This window comes from Aythya ferina (genome assembly GCF_964211825.1).
Source record: "Aythya ferina genome assembly, chromosome: 24".
Taxonomy (NCBI): Eukaryota; Metazoa; Chordata; class Aves; order Anseriformes; family Anatidae; genus Aythya; species Aythya ferina.
Genome location: NC_140322.1, coordinates 2,485,635 through 2,507,769, shown reverse-complemented (window position 1 = coordinate 2,507,769; position 22,135 = coordinate 2,485,635). Strand labels below are relative to the sequence as shown.

At 59.5% G+C, this 22,135-nt stretch overlaps 1 protein-coding gene across 3 annotated transcripts in view; it reads left to right on the top strand.

Moving 5' to 3' along the window:
- The window catches only part of CSF3R (colony stimulating factor 3 receptor), a 353,819-nt gene that overhangs the window by 330,606 nt on the left and 1,078 nt on the right, over positions 1-22,135 (top strand). The window contains exons 1-16 of one of the 3 annotated variants that reach the window (XM_084497183.1): positions 15,458-15,984; positions 16,427-16,512; positions 16,701-16,799; positions 17,061-17,360; positions 17,493-17,616; positions 17,735-17,904; positions 18,791-18,945; positions 19,388-19,541; positions 19,635-19,717; positions 19,846-20,059; positions 20,295-20,483; positions 20,706-20,807; positions 20,996-21,142; positions 21,433-21,573; positions 21,722-21,812; positions 21,988-22,069. In XM_084497183.1, the coding sequence (XP_084353309.1) occupies positions 16,727-16,799; positions 17,061-17,360; positions 17,493-17,616; positions 17,735-17,904; positions 18,791-18,945; positions 19,388-19,541; positions 19,635-19,717; positions 19,846-20,059; positions 20,295-20,483; positions 20,706-20,807; positions 20,996-21,142; positions 21,433-21,573; positions 21,722-21,812; positions 21,988-22,069 (2,025 nt within the window). In that variant the 5' untranslated portion in view covers positions 15,458-15,984; positions 16,427-16,512; positions 16,701-16,726. Of the gene's footprint in view, positions 1-15,457; positions 15,985-16,423; positions 16,513-16,700; positions 16,800-17,060; positions 17,361-17,492; positions 17,617-17,734; positions 17,905-18,790; positions 18,946-19,387; positions 19,542-19,634; positions 19,718-19,845; positions 20,060-20,294; positions 20,484-20,705; positions 20,808-20,995; positions 21,143-21,432; positions 21,574-21,721; positions 21,813-21,987; positions 22,070-22,135 lie in introns of those variants that run through there. The other 2 variants (XM_084497182.1, XM_084497184.1) reach the window with 2 other exon arrangements.

Sequence of the window (22,135 nt, the reverse complement as noted above, 5' to 3'; positions counted from 1 at the left end):
GGTGTCAGCAGTGGTGACACGAGCTGTTAGGGTGACATCGGGTGTCTCAGGGCTGGCACCTCCCCGTGCACAGCTCTGCATCAGCTCACCCATCTGGGTTTCCCTCCCTGCTTTTTAATTAACCCCTGCAATCAGCACGCCCTCCTCCCCCAGATCATCCCAGCAACTTTATGGATGTTGTTGGCACCGCACGCGCTGCTCTGCAAGGGTCTGGAGCCAGCTCTGACCCCGGCTCTGCGGGATTTGGGAGGGCGCAGCCCCAGCACCACGGGCTGGCCAACGTGGCTTTTCTTCCTTCACCTTCTCTTGAATGGTCTGGCTTTGGAAAGAGATCCCAAAACCACAAATCCCTCCGAGGAATGGTTTCTTTTCAGGAAGCCTCCCATCCGAGGAGGCTGCGCCGCGCTCCCCTGGGTGCGGGCGGCTCGCGCCGGCCACTATTTACCAACAGCACGAGTGCAGCCATCCCAGGGTGAAACACGAAATCACTTATGTAGCTATGAATATTGTATGCCTGCTTAGAAATTAAAATGAATTTTGAGTCGTGTAGCATTTATGTGCACTCCTAATTTATATTTGAACAGGAGAGGAACTATTTTCTGTCTCAAAATCCGAGCTTAATTTTTATCTCTATTATCTTTAGAGCTCGGTGAATAATTAATTCTTTTCCTTGCAAATTTTCACTGGGTTTGAGGCAACATTATTTCAACCAAGGCAGTGGCGTTGCTGTTGTTGTTGGCTTTGCAGGAGGCAATGCCAGCCCCTGACCAGCGCAGAGTCCCAGCGGTGCCACGAAGTGATGCAGCTCTGGGCACAGCGCTCGTCGGGCAGGCAGAGCAGTTTGTGCTGCGGGGTTGTTTCATCCTGAAGGATTTTCCTGCCTACCCCGGCCCCTGGGCAGCAGTTTCCATTCTAATTGCATGCCAGGACTTAAGCAGATGCTAATTCAGTCCTATTTTTCATGCTGATACATGCACAAAGAAATTTTCTACCACTGCTCAGGCAGAAAGATTTGAGGCCATTAATTGAAAATTAATCAGTAAAGTATGTATGCGATACCCACGCAGGCATGCAGGCCAAATGGAAGTGGGCTCGATTAGAAGGAGAAATTGTGCTTGTCTCTTTTTATAGCCTTGAGCACGTTCAGTGGCAGGGTGTAATTCCTAACAAGGCGGCAAGCACTGACAGCGCAGCCCCTGCGCACGCCGGCCGTCAGCATCCTCACCCCGGCTGCTTGCAGAGTCCTGGCCCCACAGAGATTTGGGGGTTTTGTCAGTATGAAAGTTTTATTTGAGATGCAAACCAGGGTTAAATTAACCTGTGGAACAAAAAAAAAAAAAAAAAAAAAAGGATGAGAAAGGCAGGGATTCAGTCCAGGAGGAGGCAGGTGGCACACCGGCGATCTGGAATCTGCAACTGGGGAGGGAGAGGAGGAGGCTGCTCCCTGGGAGGAAGAGCAGATCCCCGTGATGGGGTGATGCCAGGGAAGGTGCAGGTCCTGCTGCATATATAAGCAGGACCTGTAGGGTCCACAGAGATAAAGGACACGTACACATGGGGACAGGTCGGATGCTGAGCGTGCAGCTCACCCTTGCAGAACAGCTGAGGCTTCCCTTCGTGGAAATGAACGGGGAGAAAAGGGAAAAGGTTGGCACAGGGGGCTGATGGAGGGGCTCACGGCTCACTCAGCGAGGGTTAAACATGTTAAAATGTTAAACAAACCGTTTCTGCCCCTTGCTTCCCCAAAACTCAGCAGTGCCAGGCTGCCGGGGGCACTGCCAGCCTCACCGCCCTGCTCCTGCCCCCCTGAGAGCACTTCGGGGGCACTCACAGCTGGGGGTGGGAAAGGGGAGAGCACTTCAGGAGATTCAATTTCCAAGGGCATTATGGCCAAAGGGTTTTGTTGGCCTGGCAGGAGCCGGGACCTGTTGCTGTTTGTGCTCCGTGCAGAAGGGATGACGGCGGCCCCGCTGTGATTGGCATCGTAATCAATCCAAATATTCTGCTGACTGCTCTGCCTCCTTCTGCAGCGACATATTTCACTCCAGCCTGGACATGTTTATGAAGCAAAGCCCGTGTTGTGATAAGATTATTGTTTCTACCCAGCTGATGTATTTGCTCCTGTGAAGTGCAGGCCAGAACCCAGCCGCCAGCACTGCCGCCTCTCGCGGTTTTACTGCAGGTGTTGCCGTATTTTATGTTTTATTTCAGGTCTCGGAGCTTCGGTTGGAGTCCTTGCAGGAGAACCCCAATTGCCCTGCTCTTGGGATGAGCTGGTTTGCAGGTGAAGGCAAACACCTGGAAGGGAGGCTGTGTTACTGGGGCACAGCCACTGAAAGGGAATTGGAAAAGTCTCCTCCTCGCAGCAGGATCGGTGCTGCCGGCTGCTGAAACAGGCAGCAAATCTCACTGATATTACACTGCATACTTGACCTCCCTGGCCTTACATAATTTCACCTTAAAACAGTCATAAAAGAGCTATTTAAAGGCGGGAGTAAAGCTGGTTATATTTCAGCATTGATTTTCTGCCAGCACGCTGTGCATCCTGTAACATAAACTTCGGTGATCTTTCAATAACCTCGCCCTCCTCGGGGCTCACCCCGGCTGCCGTGGTGGAGCACGGAGCTGGGATGGGCACAGCGTGGTCCACAGCTCACTGGGTGCATGGAGCATGGTTTTAGGATGGGCACAGCATGGTCCTTGTCGTGTTGGGTGCATGGAGCATGGTTTTGGGATGGGCACAGCACGGTCTGAGCCTCACCTTTCAGTTCAGGGGAGGCGAGACACCCCTCAGGCTGGGCACTGCATTGCTCCAGAGCTGAGGGGACCGAAGGGAAAGGGTTTGTGGAAAGGGCTCCAGCAGGATCTGGAGCCTCAAAGCCAGGGGATTTGGGGCTGAGCTGCTCTTCAGCAAGCTCCCGTTGTCCCCCAGTGACGCTTGGGGCAGTCCTGGCTGCTTCGGGCATGCACAGCACCCGCAGTGCAGAGCTCAAGGGCTGAGACTGGGAGAAGAATTATGATGCTTAAACAGCAGGATTTTCAAAGTTTTTCAAGGAGCTACGGAGTCCTTTTAAACAACTTCATCTCTTAATTCAGAAGTCTGTTTGAATAACCCCAAATTAGATCAGTATGGAAGGGCTGGAAGATGATCTCCTAACCACCAACAAAGAGCAGCAATTCCTTTCCATTCAACTCAATTATCCCCTGGCTCAGTCTTGGAGAAACAGCCATGATTGCTTTTCTGCCAGCTCCTGGCTGGCAAGTTAATAACATTGCATCCTGCGCTTGATGCACCAGAGGATTTTGCAATTACTCCTGAAGAATTTCCCTGGAAGGAAAGAGCTCGGGGAGGGGCGCGGGGGGACGGGCAGGGGTTGGGAGGTGAGGTGCCTGCGCGGTTTCGTGTCAGCCCCCAAACCCAGCCCTTGCTCCATCCTATTTGGGTGCTGCAGGACGGGCACATCCCCAGCTGGAGCCTCGTTAGCTGCTGCTGTGTGCTCTGCATCCCTTTGGGTCCCTCCCCGAGCTCCCCATCACCAGCTTTATGGCAAGGTGAGGGCATCACAGCACTCCCCAGGGCAGGGCGAAGCCCCCACTGCTCCCCCGAGCCCAGTGCAGGACGGGGGCACCCGGCAGCCCCAGGGCTGGTGGCCGGCACAGAGCAGCTTCCTCAGCAGGTCCAGGAGCATTTGGCCATGGTTAGTGCTGCTGCTGCAGGGAGGTCGGTAGGCAGGGACCTTGGTTTTCAGCAGAAAAACCTGAATAAATAAACAGGTAAATTTAAATCGGTGGGAAATGTAAATAAACAAGTTAAACAAGATAAGTAAAATAAGCAGTGCAAATTAAAATAAATAAAATGAACTGTATAAATAATCGAGTTAAGCGATGTAAACTGAATGACCAAATAAACTGTAAATCCCATTTAAAAATAACATGTTTCCAGCCCTCCTGGCTGCCGGTGCAGCACCACCTGCGTGCCCCTCCAAGGTTCCCAGTCCCTGAGGCAGAGGAACAACAAATCGGGGTGGTGCCAGCTGGGGTTCTTCTAACATTCAGCTGCTAGCCTGAGAAATTCGGTGTTTGGGGGCAGTCTGAAATCGGATTTTCACGCAGCGTTGCTGTGCTCAGCTCTCTGCATTCGGGACCTGGGCTCTGGTGTCTGCCTCTGCCTGGTTCTGGCTCCCTCCCTCCAGGACCCCAAGAGGAGGGGATGTTTTGGGATCTGGCTTTGGCTGCAGTTAATAAATGCCGTGTGCTTTTCAGCTTTTAACACGTTCTCCAATTCATCCAACAATGACATTTCACAGGATGGATAAATCCTGTCCCTGGCTGTAAAAACCAGCGCCGCAGTGCAAATGGGAGCGGTGACGGCGGCCGGACCCCACGCCGCGTGTCAGGAAACCCTGGCCAAGCCAAACCCTGTAATCTCTCCTTAAGTACCTCTGTAATGAGAGGATTAGCCAGGGGCTCCTCTGCTCTCCAGGCGTGGTGGCTAATCCTGCAAAATCCAATCCTGCCCACGCTGATGCCGGCGACCTCCCGCATCTCCCACCCCGCTCCGTGCGGGTGGGCTGGATGCTGCTCGCCTGCTGCCCGGGGCAAGGATGCTCCTGGGTCCCCACGCTAGGACGTGGCTGTTAATGACCTGCTCACACCTTGCTAAACCCTCTGAGCCGGTGATTGAGGGTGGTCAGGGCTGGAAGCATCCACACATGGTGGCTCCCATCAGCCACAGGCAACCCCGAAGCAGCTTCAAGCCCCTGTCCCCAGCCCCTGGTACCAACGGGGCACCCATGGGACTCGTCTCCAGCACCGTCCACATCCACTGCCCAGGGCAATCAGGACCAAGAATTGGGACCCTGCTGCTTCCAGGGTCCCCATCTGCAATTAATGCAATTAGCCCTGCCCAATTAACCCTGCCTCTTCACCCCTAGACCAGCAGCAGCAGCACGAGACCTTCCCTTTAGACAGTGCCTAGAGCTTGGCCGGTCCCAGCACCACGATTATTTTTAATGATGTGCAAATTTGCTTAGGACGGAGCAATCAGGCCGAGGTTGGAAGCTGTGTGGTGGGACCTGGTGTGCATTTGCCCCGGGGTGGGAGCTGCGCTGCTGCTCAGCACCGCTCTGTTTGCGCAGCAGCAGAGCCATGCCCCCGGCGTGCCGGGGCTCCACCGTGCTCGGACTCACGGGATGAATTTCAGCCCGTGTGTCTGTGCAGCAGCAGCCAAATATATTGCACTTGTGGGGCCGAGTGCGGAGCTCTATTATTCACACTCCGGCTCTAAGTTATAGCAGTTTTTGTGTCAAATGTACCAATTCCCACAGCTTTAATGGAGTTGGCCTCTGCACCCCTCTCCAAGTGGCAGCTGGTGTTTTTTACCCACATCAGTTGTACCTACGAGGAAAAAATATCGATGCTCCCATGGCTGCTGCTTTCAGAAGTGAGTTAAAGGCCGGGGAGGTTTCCTGACTCCTCCAACATTTGGGCTGGATGGAGCCCATGGGGTCTCCCCGCGCCCCAACAGGCCCGCTGTGCTCGGAGCCCCGGTGAACTCAGGCTCAGAGCTCAGCCTTTGGTCTGAAATCGAATCAGATGCTTTAAAACACGCTCCGATCCCTCAGAAAAAGGAAAATTCTCCTGGCTGCCCCCGTAAACCACTGTGCCTGTAAACAACTGGCAATCTGCCTGCCTCCTCATTTTTTTAACTAATTACCTCTCGTTATCTCACATCAGGCCAGTAGCCAACGTGTCAGTAAATGATTAATATAATGCACACAGCAACACAAAACTGCATCCTTCATTCACCACCAGCATTATCCTATTTGCCCTCCTATTATCTAGCTCAGTAAAATGGGAAGAAAGGCAGGAAATGGGCGCCTCCCTTTGAGCCAGAAGCTGAGGGCACCAGGGGATGGGGCCAGGAGGGACCTGGTCCTGTGCCACGCTGCGGGCGATGATGGAGCAGCACTGCCAGCCTGATCCAAGGCCGTCCTGCAGCCGTCAGAGCACGGTGAGGAGCTTTTATCCCTGTGCAGGTCCCCAAAAAGCCACTCGGAGGGTGCAGAGGGGCTGCTGAGCCCGGCTGCGTGGCTGGATGAAGTGCTCCATCCCCGCCGGTGGCACCGTGGACACCAGCAGGTTCCTGCAGAGCAGCAGCCACTCGCTGGGCACACACGCCCCGACACCATTAGTACCCTGATAATGCTGCACTAATTGCCTCTATGGATGATAACCCAGGATTAGTGCTCTGCCGGCAGCAGCGCTGGAGCAGTGGCTCCCTGGTGAGCGCGAGCGGCTCCCCAGGAGCCGACAGCCGCGTCCCATTATCCAGCCATCAGCCCCATTCACTGGGGCTTTCATGGGCTGTGTGCACTGAGCCAATAAATTAAATTGTAGTGGCTTCATCAATATTAAGCTAGGTGATGCTCAAAAGAGCCTGAGCAGAGGCATCGAGCTCTCTTGGAACAAATCAGGCCGGATTGTTAACCCTGAGGTTATCCTGCAGGTGGGGGGGGCCCTGCAGGGATGGGGCAAAATTTGCAGGCAGAGCTCTTCCCCTGCTGGGTCGCCAGCAGGGCCAGCAGAGATGGTCCCAGGAAGGGCTGGCACACGTCAGGCTCCATAAAATGCAAAGGGCAGGCAGGAGGGGAGCACAAGGATGAAGGAAAAGTGCCAATTTTCCCCCAAACCAACGTGTCAGTGCCACCCGCGGTCTTTGTGCTCACTGATGTAAGCCGTAGCCTTTACAGATTTGTTTTGCAATGGGAGCCACTGCTCTGAGTGCAACCCAAGCACAGCAAAGCCAAACTTAGCCCCGGCAGGTTTCATCCCTGGTGTTTGTGGTAGCCCCGAGCCAAAAGGAGCTGCAGGGTCCAGGTGAGCGGCGTCACCGCCTGGTGTGTGCGGGCACTTGGGGCCAGCAGCGTGGCTCTGCCACCTCCTGCAGCCCCTGTCCTGCACACACCGGTACCAGGCCATGTCCCGTGCACATCACTCCCCTCTCTCCTGGGTTTCTGGGCCCCTGCAGCCCAATTCTGCAGGGCTCCCCCCGTCCCCCTGCTCCGTTCCCGGCCCCTCGCCGCCCGCAGCAAGGGCAGGCAAGCTCTTGCACTGAAGTATTCAGCACTGACACCTTTTAATTCCCCAAATGATTAACTTTCAGCGGATTAGAGCTGGGATGGCTATTTAATTAACAGACACGTCAAGCTTGCTTATGAGTCATTAAAAAAAAAAAAAAAAGAAAGAAAAACACCCCGGTGATTGACTTGTTAATACAGAAGAAATCAATTAGGATTTTTTTTTTCCCTCCTCTGAAGTTTTTGGCTTCAGCCAAAAGGATGGAGGAAGAAAGGATGCTGGGACTCAGCCGAGCTTTATTCTTTGCAGAGGAGATTGCAGGCACGGCTTCATACCGGGGTTTGCAGGGGCTCCCAGGAGGCAGGGGCTGCTGCGTGCCCTGGGCGCACCGAGCCGGGCACGGGGCTGGTGGTAGGGCAGGGACCCCGACACTGCCCAGCTCTGCTTGGGGCTGGGTCTGGGGTCTCTCCTTCCTCCTGTGGCCCCATCCCAAAAACTCTGCCCTGCCTGTGGGGCTCTGTTTGGGTGCAGGGATGCAGACGGGGCGGGAGGGCTGGAGCTGGGCAGCAGCGGGGTGGACTCGGGGCGAGAGAGCGAGGGCAGCCCGGGGGGCTGGAGAAGGCTCTTTTCAGCTTAAAAGCTGAGATTTTTTGATTCCGGTGCCTCAAAGGGGCAGCAGACCGAATCCAGAGGCGGCAGCGGGGAGCTAATAGGAGTCATGTTGAAAACGTATCCTGCAATTTGCTGAGTTAATGATTACACTGGGAAAAAAATCACACAGCACCTGCGGGCAGGAGGCAGGGGCCGGAGCTGGGCCGGAGATTTCTGCGTGGAGGAAAAGGGAAAAGATCCTGAAATTTGGGGGCAGAGAGGAACCAGCGGGGACCAGGAGCTGGTGGCCACGCAGGGACACGGCACCAGGACAGGGGTTCAAGGGGCTTTAAGGGCTTTGAGTCAGCGCGAGGTGGCGGGGCTGGGTGGATGGGGGCTCCCCGGGGGTTAAATCCCCTCCCTGCGCACCGCTGCGAGCTGCTGTCTGCCAGCCTGACTTTGTGCACAGGAACTCTGATTGCTCAAATTGTAGATTGCCTCTTGACATTAATTACTATGTAAATCCAGCAGATTAACATTGTCAGATGATGAGTGGCAAGTTTCACTTGCAGCCAGTCTCCCAGCAGCTCAGCTGTTGCATAAGTTGCCATAGCAATTTTTTTTTCCTCTTTGGAAAAAAAAAAAAAAAGATAATAAAATAAACCAAAACAAAACGGCGACAGCCTTGCAACCCAAACGCTGGCACTCTGCAGAGCTGCACGTGCCCATGTGCTCTGATTTAATGAGAGGTCAGAGCTGGTCCTGAGCAGCCCCAGGGGTGTAAAGCACCGCGAGCACCCACGGGGCTGCTCCTGGTGCATGAATGAACGGGGTGGGGAAGATCCTGAACACTGCACAGCCCGTGGGCACGTGTCCCCGTGTGCCAGGAAGGGCAGTGGTGGTGGTGATGGTGATGATGATGACGATGGCACGGAGCCTACAGGATGATCGGGGATCCTCGTGGTGTTGAAGAGCTGTGGCTGCCCTCCTCACGGCCACTTGAGGAGGAGATTTGATTTTATCTCAGCCTCTGAACCCAAACTAAAAAAAAATAAGGAAAGTGAAAAAGAAAAAAAGGCTCCCTTTTCACATGAGATTAAAGATGCATGAGCAGAATTGAGCAGGGCTGCTCGCTGCAGAGCGAGGCTTTGAAGGGGAGCAGCAAAGCTCACTAAATAAATTGATAAAATGCCTCTGATCTCAGGTCAGGAGTGGAGCAGGCTCCAGCTTCAAACCCCACCAAAGCCGGGGGTGCTTTGAGCCCCTCGTGCCCCTCCAGGCACCAGGACTGGGTCTGTCCTGCCCCGGGGCATCGGGGCTGTGCCGTGCCCAAGCTGCTGCTCTTGTCCCGGGCTAAATCCTGCTGAGCCCCCCTGCACCTTGCACTGACCCCAAATGAAACACGGGGCTGCCCACGGGGGTCCCCTGCATGAGCTCAGCAACAGGTGCCCAGCCCCATCTCCTGGGCTCCCGTATGGCCCCAGCTCCCTCAGGGCTGCAGGGATATCGGGATCCCGTTAAATATCGGGATCTCGTTAACACCAGCCAATCCATTAGCTCTAATTACCGCTCCTGTTGAGGAGAGGCGCCCTCGTTAGAGCTGCCTGATGCTCAGGAGGCAGGAGGGGAGGCCGGGGCTCTCCAGCCACCCCTGGCCCCGCTCGGCACCACGATGTGGGGCTCAGCAATGTGGGGCCTGTCCCCCAGCCCCACACCCATGGGGCTGTGCTGATCCCAAAACCAGCACGTCCCCAGAGGGATGTCACACCTGAGAGGTTGTTCTTGGCATTTCAGAGGCCAGGGCACACCTCGCATCCACGCCGCACTTCCAAAAATCCCAGACGTGCTGCCCCGGCTTCCTTCTAGTGACAGCTGAGCAATGACATCTGTATCATCACAGAGGAGAAACAAATTCCTCCTTGCCCCCAGAGAAGGCTGATTATTTTACTGGCAAGCCACATTAAAAAATGCCTGGTGACACAAAGCGACAGTAATGTCGGGAAATGGCAGCGCGGCGCCTCCGGAGAGCCCCGTGCTGTCACCCTGATTAAATGCCTGCCTCTCCCCCTGCATCCAGCGCCCATCAGCATCCACGCTGAGCCAGGGCTTTCCAAAGCAGAGAGATCCCAAAACTGGCCCTGCTGTCCCTACAGACCTGTCCCAAAGGGGACCACGGCAGGGAGATGTCCCGCAGCGATGCAGAGGAAGGCAGCTTGCAGGGTGGGATGTAAACGTGCCAAGTGGTGTAGGTTTGACTTTCCATTTCTCATTTCCAACTTCCATGGGGATGCCTGGACCTCGCTCTGCGCTCCCAGGAGCTCCAAACGTTGCCCACAGCATCCTTGGTGCCAGGAGCAGGAGCCCCAGCCGTGCCTCCCCAGCACCACAGCGTCCCTCAAGTACCAGCGTGTGCCTCCTGCTGCCATCACCTGTGAGTGCCTGCTGGGCAGGAATTGTGGTAAACCAGCAGCAGCAAGAGGCAGGGATTAACATTTTAATTCGGGGCTTTTCCTGCAAGCACTGGCATTGCCCCGAATCGCTCCCACCCTGTGCTGTCCCCTCAGCTCCCCAGCGCGGCGGTCACCGCAGGCGGCAGCCGCCTCAAACGTGGGCTCCCCGGGAGCACGTTAAAGTAGGATGCCAGCCATTAAGGGCTCGTTAATATTTATGAAATAATTAATAGATGCACCCACGTTCTTTAATAACTCCTTGAAAGCCGTGCGAGGAACCGCAGTCTGCTCAGCGGAGGCAGCTGCGCTCCGCAGCCCGGCAGATCAGAGCACGGAGGGGCCGTTAATTATGCATTAAACACACACGTCTGCGTTACACAAAGTTAGGGAAAATAAAGGCTTTTAATTTAAGGAATTATGAGGCACGTTCTGCTACCTGGAGGCTGCTTTTAAAGCGAACGCTGCTTCGGCAGCTTGTCTCTGAGGGAAATGTTCAGGCAGGGAGCGCGCAAGCCCCGAAGCGGTGTGGATTTCCCTCTTTTTGGGGGATTTGGCAGCACCGAGGCAGGGTGGGGATGGCACCAGGGCTCCCTGCTGCCGGCTGTGCACTCACACTGGCACACACGTACATGTGCACGAGCTGCCCAGGGGGTGGCACCCACTTGGGACCTCCAAAATTTGGCCCTGGAGCCCTTCCCAAAAGTGAGCGGCGCGGTGCCGGGGCTGCTTCCACCCGACCAGCGAGCCAGGTTTTCAATTTTCTGACAGATTATGTTTTCATCCTGAAAGATGTTGTCTCCTGCTTTTTGACCTGAATATACTGAAAGATAATAGAAAGCAGATGAAATATATATCTGTGTTAATCCTCCGCAGAGAGAGCTTCGGGCGGCTCCCAGGTGCTGCAGCAGGATGGATCCGGCGTGCTCGGATGGCAACCTTTATCTGGGTCACTTCCACCCCGATTTAATAGGATTAAGCGCCCTGTGATCCCACACGTCCCCGGGCAGGGATGAAACCAAAGGTCTGGACAGACAGACGGACGTCGTGTGGCCAGGATGTGCAGGGGGGTCGCTGCTTTCCCCCACCAGGGTCCCAGATCCGAGCGGGGTCTGGCAGCGCGCAGCAGCCGCCTCCTTCAGCACCCACGAGAGGAAGAAATGGGATTGAGAGGAGGCAAATGGAGTTCCCCGGAATGGATGTACATTTTCATTATACTTATACGCTGAGTAATTGGTGGTAATACAAGAGATATGGGCAGTATCATTACAGACCAGGCTGTGCTGGAGATGTATTATCATCATCTGTCATTATCCGGGCTTCCTTGTGGCTGCTAAACTTGTAGAACATGATTTTAATAACCCTGGAAGGCAAGAATCATTTTTCTTTTGTCACTTAACAACTTGGCCTCATTCACTGATACCTTTAAATATGAAGGGGGGGATTAATTTCTAGAGGAGGAAATGCAGACCTGGGTGTTTTCTCCTCTCCTCATGCGCAGAGGTGCCCCGGCCAAGCCTGGCAGCTTTCAAGGAAACTGCAGGAGATTGAGGGGGGGACTGCGGCGAGCTGGGGGGGCACAGAGCAGTGGGGTGCCACATATGGACCCCCCGAGCATCCTGCTGAGAAACACAGAGCAAAGCACCAGCACCAGCAATGCTGCTCCGGGTTGGAGAGGCTGCTGGAAAGCAAAGCATCCCTTTTAGTTTTTTTTTAGGGATCCTTCTTTAGGGATTTTTTAGAGATCCATTTTTAGGGATTTTTTAGGGATCCCTATTTACAGATTCTTTAGGGATCCCTTTTTAGGGATTTTTAGGCATCCATTTTTAGGGATTTTTTAGGGATTGGCCAAGGCTGGTGCAGAACCTCGGTGGGTGCCCAGCACATCCCCTTGCCTTGGGGTCCTGCTGGCCCCAGGGAGCTGCTCCCTTCCAGCCCAGCACCAGCAGCACCCATCACGTGGCCGTGGTGACAGCGGTGGCAGGAGGTGACCGGTGGCTGGCGCAGACGCTGGCCAGGTTAGCGAGCTGGAGGGGGTTTCATTCGTCGCTTCCCTTAGCTGTGGAAAAAGCCAGCAGCAGGAGACGGACAAATCAAATTACAAGGCAGCTAATGAAAATAATGGGGAATAAAGTACTTCTGGAGGCTGCTTGGTTGGATTCCCATTTCCGTGTGTCACTGGATTTAAATCGGGGATGTTTATAGCCCTCCAGAAGCTGTCGTTTAATTGCCCTTTGTGATTAGCACGAGGCAATGGGCCGTGGGTTTCCTGCTCCCGCGGACGCGGGCGCTGGGCGGCCGCAGCAGGAGCTGGGGGCTCCGATCCTGGTCCCGGTGCTGGATGCTGGGCACCAGCTGGGTCCCAGCCTCCTTCCCACCCCTACCCCGGGCACGCTGCTGGGGGCTGCACCATCAGCAGCACGGTCTGACCCAGCCAAAAATTCGGTGTTTTGGGATCTCCTGGGCAGCCGCTGCCCCGTTTCCATGTCAGCCACTTGCCTGGGCTAACGACCTGGTTCCGCGGCTATTGGCTGTGAGTAAATAATCTCCAGATGTATTTTTCTCCCGATAAAAGCCGATTTTTCTTTTTTTTTTTTTTTTTTTTTTTTTTTTTTTTGTCGTTCTATTATTGTCAGGGGTGTTTATTAGAGCAGAAAAACGACAGCGCCGTGCTCGCAGCCCCAGTGCCGGGAAGCGCCGCGGGCGGCGGGTCCCAGATGTGCCCCGGGGACCAGGGGGAGATGGGGGACACGGGGGGGGGGCAGACATCCCCTGCCCTGATGGCTCCCCAGGGAGGGTTTTTCCTGCAATGGAGAAGGGAGGAGAGGCTCCCTTCTTGCAGGGAAAAGGAGTGAGGATTTCCAGGGGCATGGGGAAGGGGCTCAGCCACCAGGCAGGGGATGTTCCTCTGCCACCTGGGCATCAGACCCAGAAATTCAGGGACACACGTTTTATATTCCCTCGCCCTGCAGCCCAGAGGTACTCCAGGAGCTTGCCTGTCCCTGGGCATCACCCCCTGCTCCCGGCCCCCCATGAACACAGGGACACCCCCCCGGTACCCCTTCCCCGTGCTCCAGCTCCTCCACATCCTTCTGGCATCTGGCAGATTAAGGAAGAAGGATGGCAGGCGGCCCCGCCGCCCCTTCCTCCCCCCTCCCCGTGCCCACCAGGGACTGCCCGGATCCCAGCAACATGGAAAATTAATAGTCCTGCCTCATTAATTACAGTAATGTGTCAGGAGCCTTGTTCAAGGTCAGCCTCCCGGACCCCCGCGCAATCAATTCGCTCCCAATTTGCATTCATGTGGCTGGTGAGGAGCCGGGGAGCGGAGGCAGAAGGCGGCCACAGCGCAGGGGACGGGGAGCAGAGCCCCCCAGCACCGCGGGGCTCAGCCCCACAGGGGTCCGGGTGCCTCGGGACCCCCCCCGTACGGCCACCACTGCCACCAGCAGCCACGGGGTGACCTCAGGAGCTGTCACCACAGCCCGGAGCGGAGCCGTGTCTGAGTCACGCCACAATTTCCGTCGTTGGAAGGGGCTGGAGGTAATCTGAGCGTTTTGCAAATAGCACGGCGTGTTGAGAAACGATGTGTTCCCTGCCCGGAGATGTTCAAAGCGCTGGGGACAGGGACATGGGGACAGGCAGTGCCCCCGTCTGAAAGGCCAGCGTGGATCCGGCCTGACGCAAATCACTGCAGGAAGGTGTTTGCACCCCAAAGCCGGAGTAAAGCCATCCCTTAACCCATGCAGGAGGGGTCATTAGCACTGCTAATTACACAAATTGATCAGAATTGAGGAAAAGGTGGTGTGGGGAAACTGAGGCAGGGGCAGGGGAGCGGCTGAGGCGCTGCCTGTGCCCACAGCCCCCAGGGGAGGGTCCCCGGCCCCCCCAGGACCCTGCAGCGAGGCTCAGCTGGGGCCTCTGCAGGGCTGAGAGCCGGGGTTTGTTTGAATTAATCACACCAGGCTGCAATTAAACAGCTCCACTGATCCATTAGAGGCTGCACCAGCTCTGCACTCAGCTCTCGCATCTCGCACGGCTGGCAGTGCTTTATTTTTCCAGGGAACGCGAAGAGGAAAGAAGAAATCTCTTTAGGGAGGCCGGTTCTTGCTGACAGCTGAGCCGACGCAGCCGGGTAACGTCCTTTACTTTGCCTAATGGCAGTGATCCGCCCGGCAGGGATTTAATTAGAGAGAGGGGCTGATTAAATGCCCGAGGGACGGATGGGGCTGGGCTCAGGGCTGCCCCTGTGCCCCTGCCCCATGCACACTGCTGGCCCCACCGCCCCGTGCCGTGCTTGGAGCCCATCAGCAGTGCCTGAATCCTTCGTTTTCCACCACCTCCAAGCACCGCGGGTGGTGCCCAGGGTGTCTCCAAGTGGTGCCACCAGCCCTCGGTGGCCATGGGGACGTCACAGCACCGCTCATCCTCCTGTCCCACCCCCGGGATGGGGTCCATGGGCTTGTGAGAGTGACTCAGAGCCAGAGGGGAACTGAGAGAGCTGCCATGGGGACACATCACCCCCTTCCACCCATCCTGCATCGAGCCCTCTCCCTGCAGAACAGGGGGACAAAAGAGCCCTGCGGGCAGGCACCCAGGGGTGCTCAGCCCCACGGACACCCGTGGGGACACCCAGCTGTGGCCCCGTGCCCGGCAGCTTGTTTTTGCCCGGTTTTGTGTTTACAGCTTTCGCCATCCCTCGCCGGTTCCCACGGAGATGCCCACGTCGCCATAGCTACCGGCACCGATATTCCTGCTCTCGGCAGTAAACAGCCTGCAAAGAAGATTTCCGTGGTCAAATGCTGGGGGTTGCTACACCCGAGGGGAATGTTGCAAGGTTCCCCCCTCCTGCCCCGCTGTGGGAAACGGCCCCCGTGGGGCTTCACTGGGATGGAGACGGAGCCCCCGAGTGTCCAGCCCCAGGGGGATGCCCACATCTGGGTGCCCACCAAGGAGTTTGGTTGGGTTTTTCCCTCTTTGTTGAGCTTTTTGGTTGAAATCTTGTCCGAGGGGCTGGAGATTGGGAGCTGGGAGGGGGGGAATCAGGGAACAGCCCCATGCTGGGGTCGGGGGTCTGCAAGGTGCGACGGCCACAGCCTGGAGAGCTCCATCCCAGCTCCAAGTGAGGTGCTGTGGGTGCGCCCCCCACCCCTGTCCCTCTGCATTTTGGGGAATATCAGCGTGGGGTGGGGAAGGGGGTCACGATCCCACGGCCCCACAGCCGGCAGCCTCGGCCCCACGGTCGGGCTGTTTGCAGCAGGGGTTGCGTGAGCGCCGAGCGAGGCGGCGCTGACGGCAAAATGCGTGCTCCGAATCCCGTAGTAAACACCCGTTTGCACAACAGCCACAGCTGCCGTTGCGAAGGCCGTGGTGCGTGGCGGGTTGGGCAATCCCCTGTTTACCCCACGGGACGCGGGTTTCCCCAGGGAGCCGATGGCTCCCTGCCTCTGGTGGCACTGCCCGCAGAGCCACCGGGCAGCCGGGTGCCACCCAGGGCGAGGTGCGGCTGGAAAACCCCGCTCCAGCACCCCCAAAACCGTGTCCCCGTCCGTTCCCCCACGCCGTGTCCCTCTCCGCAGCCCCAGCTTGGAGATGGTGGTGCTGGAGCGGGGAGGGCGGGGAGGCCGGGTGCTGCTCCCCGGCTCTGGATGCGTGCGTGCCGCCGGGCTCTTTCCTTCCTGCAGCGAGCGAGGCAGCCCAGCCTTCAGGGAAGTGTTTTGCAATCACCTTCTTCAGAGAGTCGCAGCAATTAACGGCGCTGGTTTTGAGGAACTAACGGGGAAAGCAGCATGTTGGCAAACGGGCTGAGCGCAGGGAGCCGGAGGCCGGCGCTGGGAGCGGGCGGTGACGGCGACCAAACGGAGAGGTAGGGATGGGGCACGGGGAGCTGGGGTCCCCTCGGCCACGGGTGGCTCTGCCGGCCCCTGTTTGGCACAGCCACGTGTGCCAGGGGGTTGTGGTGCCCCGGGCTGGCTGCTTTCCTTCCGCCCACGCAGGACATCGGAGTGAGGGGAGAGGAGCTGAGAGCACTCAGAGCCGGGTGCTGGGATGGGGCAGGTGCCCAGCACCAGGGGGATGAGGCTGGGACAGGGCACGGGGAGAGCTGGCAGCGGGACCCCTCCCAGCACAGCCATGGGATGCAGCGCCAGAAGTGCAGGGAGAGGGTGCAGGCAGCACCCCGAGGCCCTGCAGGCTCGGCCAGCCCTGCTGCGTCGCCTTCATTCATTCGTTTCCCTGTCTGAGCTTATCTCTGCTGCCTGAAACCCCGGCTCTAACCCCTGCTCAAACCACAAATCTCTCCCCAGCAGGGGCTGAAGACACCCGATACAAGCCCAGCCCGTGGTGCAGCGAAGCACAGGGCGTTTGTGCCCCGGAGAGCCGGCGCCGAGACCTGGTGAGCGGGGTCTGCCGGGGAGGAGATCCAAAGGGACTCCTACAGCCCGGGCACGGACCTGTCAGTGCTGCAGGGGGGCAGCTGCGGGTGATGCCAAGGGGACATCGTCCTCCAGGAACAATCCCCGGCCGTCACGGGCTCCTCTATCCCTCCGAGCCCCTTCCCAACTCGCTGCGTCTCCGTTCCAGGTGATGCCAAAGCCACGGAGCAGACCATGGCCAGGCGTGGTGTGGGGACGCCCTTGCTGCTGCTGCGGCTCTCCCTGCTCCTGCTCCTCCGCCTGGGCGGTGAGTGGGGACCCGGCCCCGTGCCCCTAAAGCCCCCAAGGCACCCAGTGCCCATCCCACCAGCCGGGGCTGTGCTGGGGACAGGAGCACCGGCAGGATGGGGCCCGGCACGGCTGTGAAAGGCTTGCCCAACGCCCAGCTCTTCCCCTCCGGCGGCTGCGGGGCCCCTCTCAGGAAAGGAGCCCTGCTCCTGCCCTGCCTTGGTGCCGGGGGGGGCTGAGATGGCTTTGTCACGGCCGTGCCCGCTCTCCCTTCCTGCAGGGACCCTCGGCTGTGCCTCGGTGGAGGTGGGCTCGCCCGTGGTGCCGCTGGGCTCGGCCGTCACGGCGTCGTGCAGCGTGCGCAGCAGGCTGTGCCGCGGGCTGCAGGGCGGGCGGGCACGGATCTCCTGGATGCTGGACAACGAGACGGTGGCCGGGAGCCAGGGCTGCGGCGCGGGGGACACCGAGGTGTCCAACCTGACCCTGCCCCAGTTCAACCGCACGCAGGCCAAGCTGTGGTGCTGGGTGGAGTGGAACGGGACCAAGCAGCGGGTCGGCCTGGCCGAGATCCGGGCGGGCTGTAAGTCCACCACACACACGTCTCCCCCCGAGGCACCGCCGTCCCTGTGTGCTCCCCACAAGGTGGCTGTGGCTTCTCCAGACCCAAAATGGGACGTTTTACCCGGCTCCTCTCCTGGCTGCTCTCTCCTAGACCCCCCTGCCAAGCCCTCCAACCTCAGCTGCCTGCTCAACCTCAGTGACTACGGCCTGACGTGCCGCTGGCAGCCAGGAGCCGACAGCCACCTCCCCACCAGCGTGGTGCTCAAATGCTCCACGTAAGCCCTGCCGGGGGACACCGTCCCCATCCCTTCCCTTCGGCTGCGTATCCCAACCCTCTCCCCACCAACCCAGCCCGTCCTCTGCCCCCTGAGCCCACCCGTCTCCCCCCCGCAGGAGCAGAGCCCCGGCGGTGACGGGCTGCACCCCTCAAGGTGGCCGTAGCCACTGCACGGTGCCGCGGCGCCTTCTGCAGCTGTACGGGCAGATGGAGATCTGGGTGGCCGCCTCCAACGCGTTGGGCACGGCCGAATCCGAGCGCCTCCGCCTCGACCCCATGGACGTCGGTGAGTGACGGCCGCCGCCGGCCTCCCCGCGCACAAACGAGGGCCCGGGGAGACTAATTATCGGTGAGGGAGGGATATTAGAGCGCCGTTAGAGCGTGTCAGGCTCCCGGGTCGTATTTTACAGGCAGGTTGCCCTGATAAATGGCTTGCTGAGATGAATAGGTGCCAGCGCCGCGTTTCAGAGCTGTGCGGCGCGCGCCGGCGGGTTACGAGCCGTCGGTTGACCCGCTGCACTCTACAACTCTCTCCAGCAATTGATTCCCCATTTATTCAGGAGCTCCATTAATAATGCATCCGGCTCCCATCAACTATTTATAACGGGAACCTGCCCAGACACCGCGAGGCGTCCTGCTGGGGACGGGCTGCCAGCCAACCAGCCCAGCCACCCCGCTCGGAGCGGGTCCTCGCCCCCATAGGGACACGGACCTGCTGCCTTCCTGGGCTGTGCACCGATCCTGCACCCATCGGGGTGTTTCTCTCCCCCATAGGAGTTAGCACAGCCTGTGGTGTAAATCAGCTCTGGCCCCGTTTTCCTGAGCATCATCCCCATGCCCTAGTGTGGGGTGGGCACAGCCGGTGGAAACGGGGCAGCCCCTGCCCACCACGGGGCCAGCTGCAAATCTTTGGGTTCCTAAAGAAAAAGATGCATTTCCCCAGGCTCTCCCCGTGTGCTGCAGGTTGCTTGCACCTCGTTGCTCTCCAGCTCCTGCCCCTTCTCGCAAAGTCTTGCCCAAAACATTTTGGGGAGGCTCCTCCCCTGCCCCCCAACCCCGAGCTCAGCACCCAGCCCCGCTGGGGTTCGAGGCGTTGATAACAGCCCCATACCAGGATGCGGCTCCGGCACAGCCCCTCGGATGCCCCCAGCTCCCCCCATTTCTCCCTGCAGCCCAGCTGGAGCCCCCGGCCCTGCGGAGCATCCAGTCCGTGCCCCCCCAGACCGACTGCGTCACCCTGGCCTGGGCGGTGGCACCGAGCAGCGCGCACATGGAGCTGTGGTGTGAGCTGCGCTACCGGCCCCCCGAGGACCCCAACTGGGTGCTGGTGAGTGCTGCTGGGGGCTGCAGGGCACCGGGGACTGCAGGAACCAGGGCATCCCCCCTGCTCCGAGCTCAGCCAGGTTTTGTGCCCTGCTTTCTGCACCCTTGGGCACATCCAGGGGCAGGTTGCAGCCCCCAGGTCCCTCCCAGGAGGGATGCAGCAGCAGCATTTTGCCTGCGGTGCCATCGTAGTGGCTCCCTGCCTTCAAAACCCCAGGGCAGTGCTTACGGGGTCAGACCCTGAGCCTGGTCCTGATCCCAACCAGAGCAGCTCCCTCTTTTCCCCTCCTTGGAGGGGGAAGATGATGATGGGACGCGTGCCATGACCAGGGAAGAGGACCGCAGGGTGCCCCTCATCCCCACACCAGCACACAGCTCCCAGGACCATACCCCACAGCTGGATGGGGTTTGGAGGCAGGAGCTGACCCCGCTCTGGCTGCCCCCAGGTCACCGGCATCGTCGGCCAGGCCGGCACGGCGCAGTGCTGCGGGCTGCTCTTCGGGACCCCGTACCTCTTCCAGATGCGCTGCCGGCGGCACTCGGCACGCGGCCACTGGAGCGAGTGGAGCGCGGCCAGGAACCACACCACCCACGAGAAAGGTGGGCACAGAGAGGTCCGGGGGGGGACCCTGCACACCCCCTGAGCAGCGCGGCTGCAAGGACACCGCCACGCTCACCCCTGTTTCACTACAGCCCCCACGGGGAAGCTGGACGCATGGTGGAGCACGCGGCCGGACCCGGCGGGCAGGAGGCTGGAGGTGCAGCTACGGTGGAAGGTGAGCGCGTGTGGGGACTGTGGGGTGTTGCCTTCGGGGCCGAGCACCCCCTGTAAGCCCCGTGGGGAGCACAGGGCATTGCCTTCGGGACCTAGCACCATCCCCTGTAAGCCCCCATCTGCGCCCAGGCCCCGCGGCAACGGGAGGCAAACGGGCGTTTGCTGGGGTACCGCGTGGCTCTGGGGCCCAGGAGGAGAGGCCGGGAGCCCCCGACTGTCTGCAACACCTCTGACACCCACTGCGACTTCACCGCCCCGGCGGGGACCAGGAGGGTTTACCTCTCTGCCTACAACGCCGCCGGCGAGTCAGCGGCGACCGAGGTTGTGCTCCTGGAGAGGAAAGGTGAGGGTCTGAAAGAGCATCTCTTGTGGGCTGAAAGCTTCCCCCCTCGTAGGGGTTTGGGTGGCGTTTCTAACGTGGCTGCAGCCCCCAGGGAGGGTGAGCACCCGCGGGGCTCCCAAAGGGGCTCCCCACGAGGCTCCCAGGCAGCGTGCGGGGGCATGGGGGGCTCACGGCTGCAGGGAGCAGGGCTGGGCTGCTCCCCTCTGCCCTCAGCCCCGTGGCTGTCCCCACACAGGTCAGCCCCTGGCTGGGCTCCGGGCCAAAACCGCAGGTGAACGAAGCCTCTGGGTGCACTGGGAGGCACCCCGGGCCCCGGTGGCCGCCTACGTGCTGGAGTGGCAGCGGGTGGCCTCGGAGCCTGGCCGCTGCAGCGCCTGCTGGCAGATGGAGCGCGATGGGGCCGCCACCTCTGCCCTCATCCAGGGTAAGCAGGGGGTTTTAGAGGGCTTCCAGGGGGGTCCCAACCAGCTCTGCAGGGTTTTGTGCCCTAGGGTCTCTCCTGGGGCTCCCAGCAGCAAATCCTGCCCCGAGCCCACACCACACACTCCCTCCCTGCTCTCCATCGGCTCCCCGGGGGCTGGCATGACTGGGGGGGCTCAGCAGCCAGGCCCCCCAGCCCGCAGCCCCCCTCTGCTCTCTGTTGCAGGTGGCATCGAGCCCTTCCAGCGCTACAACATCTCGGTGTGCCCCCTCTACAAGGACGCCGTCGGGACGCCCGCCCACACAGCAGCCTACTCCAGGCAGAAGGGTGCGTGCGCTGCCCGCACCTCCCCTCGGGGCCCACCTTGGTCCCCGCATGCCCCAAATTTAGGGGCTGTGCAGAAGATCTCAGCCCACCGGGCTGGGATTTGGCTTGCTGTGGCTGCACAGAGACCCCCGGGGCACAGAGGCAGCAGCTCAGCGCCGTGCTCAGCCGCTCGTCCCGCTCCCTTCCAGCACCATCCCACGCCCCGAAGCTGCACCTGAAGAGCATCAGCAAGGCCCACGCGGAGCTCTGCTGGGACCCGGTGGCCGTTGAGCTGCAGAACGGCTTCATCACCAACTACACCATCTTCTGGGCCAACAGCACCGCCGAGGTGGCCAGTGAGTCCCAGCCCCGCGCCCTGCCCCTCCTCGGCTGTGCCATGCAGGGCGTCAGCAGCCCCGGGCCGGGCTCAGATGGATCTGGACCCACGGCGCTTTAATCAACCTGTTTTAGTGGGAGCTGTCCCTGCACATGGCATTGGGGTTGGAACCGGGTGGGCTTTAAGGTCCCTTCCAACCCAAACCCTCCCATGATTTTATGATTGTGCCCATCCACTCTGCCGGGCAGCCCTCGGTCAGGCTGTGCAGGGCATGGCCCAGCCCTTCCAGCAGCCCCCGTGCCTCCGCAGGTGCCGTTGTGAATTCCTCCTTCAATTCCTTCATCATCCGGGACCTGAAGCCATCAACCCTCTACAAAGTGCACATCATGGCCTCCACGGTCGGCGGCAGCACCAACGGCACCAGCCTCACCCTGGTGACCATGGTGCTGGGTGAGCATGGACGTGAGGGGCTTTGGGGACGCTGGAGGGGTGTGAGGGGACCCACCGGAGCCGGGTCCTGCCCCAAATTTGCCCCACCGCTGTCCCCACCAGTCTGCAAGGGGCACTTCTGGCCGTGACCCCGTCCCCTGCTTTCCAGATGACATCGAGATCCAGATCCTCTTCCTGACCCTGGGGCTGATCTTCGTCCTGCTCACAGCCCTGCTGATCTGCTTCCAGAAGAACGGGAGGTGAGCGCCGAGAGCCCCGCTGCGGGGTCGGGACCGGGCTCTGTATGGGGCTGGAGCTGCCCTCGTCCCCGGAAGGGCTGAAGGCAGGGAGGGGATGGCTCCAGCCTGATGGCTCCAGCCCCACAGCAGCCATGTCCTGGGCACCGTGCTGACCCCCTCGTTGTGTCACCCCCAGGGTGAAGCAGCAGTTCTGGCCCAGCGTCCCCGACCCGGCCAACAGCAGCCTGGGCAAGTGGGTGCCGGCGGAGCTGCAGCAGGTGAGACCTCCGGGGCCTCCCCTGCACGATGCTTGGGGGGCACGAGAGGGGATCCTACAAACACGG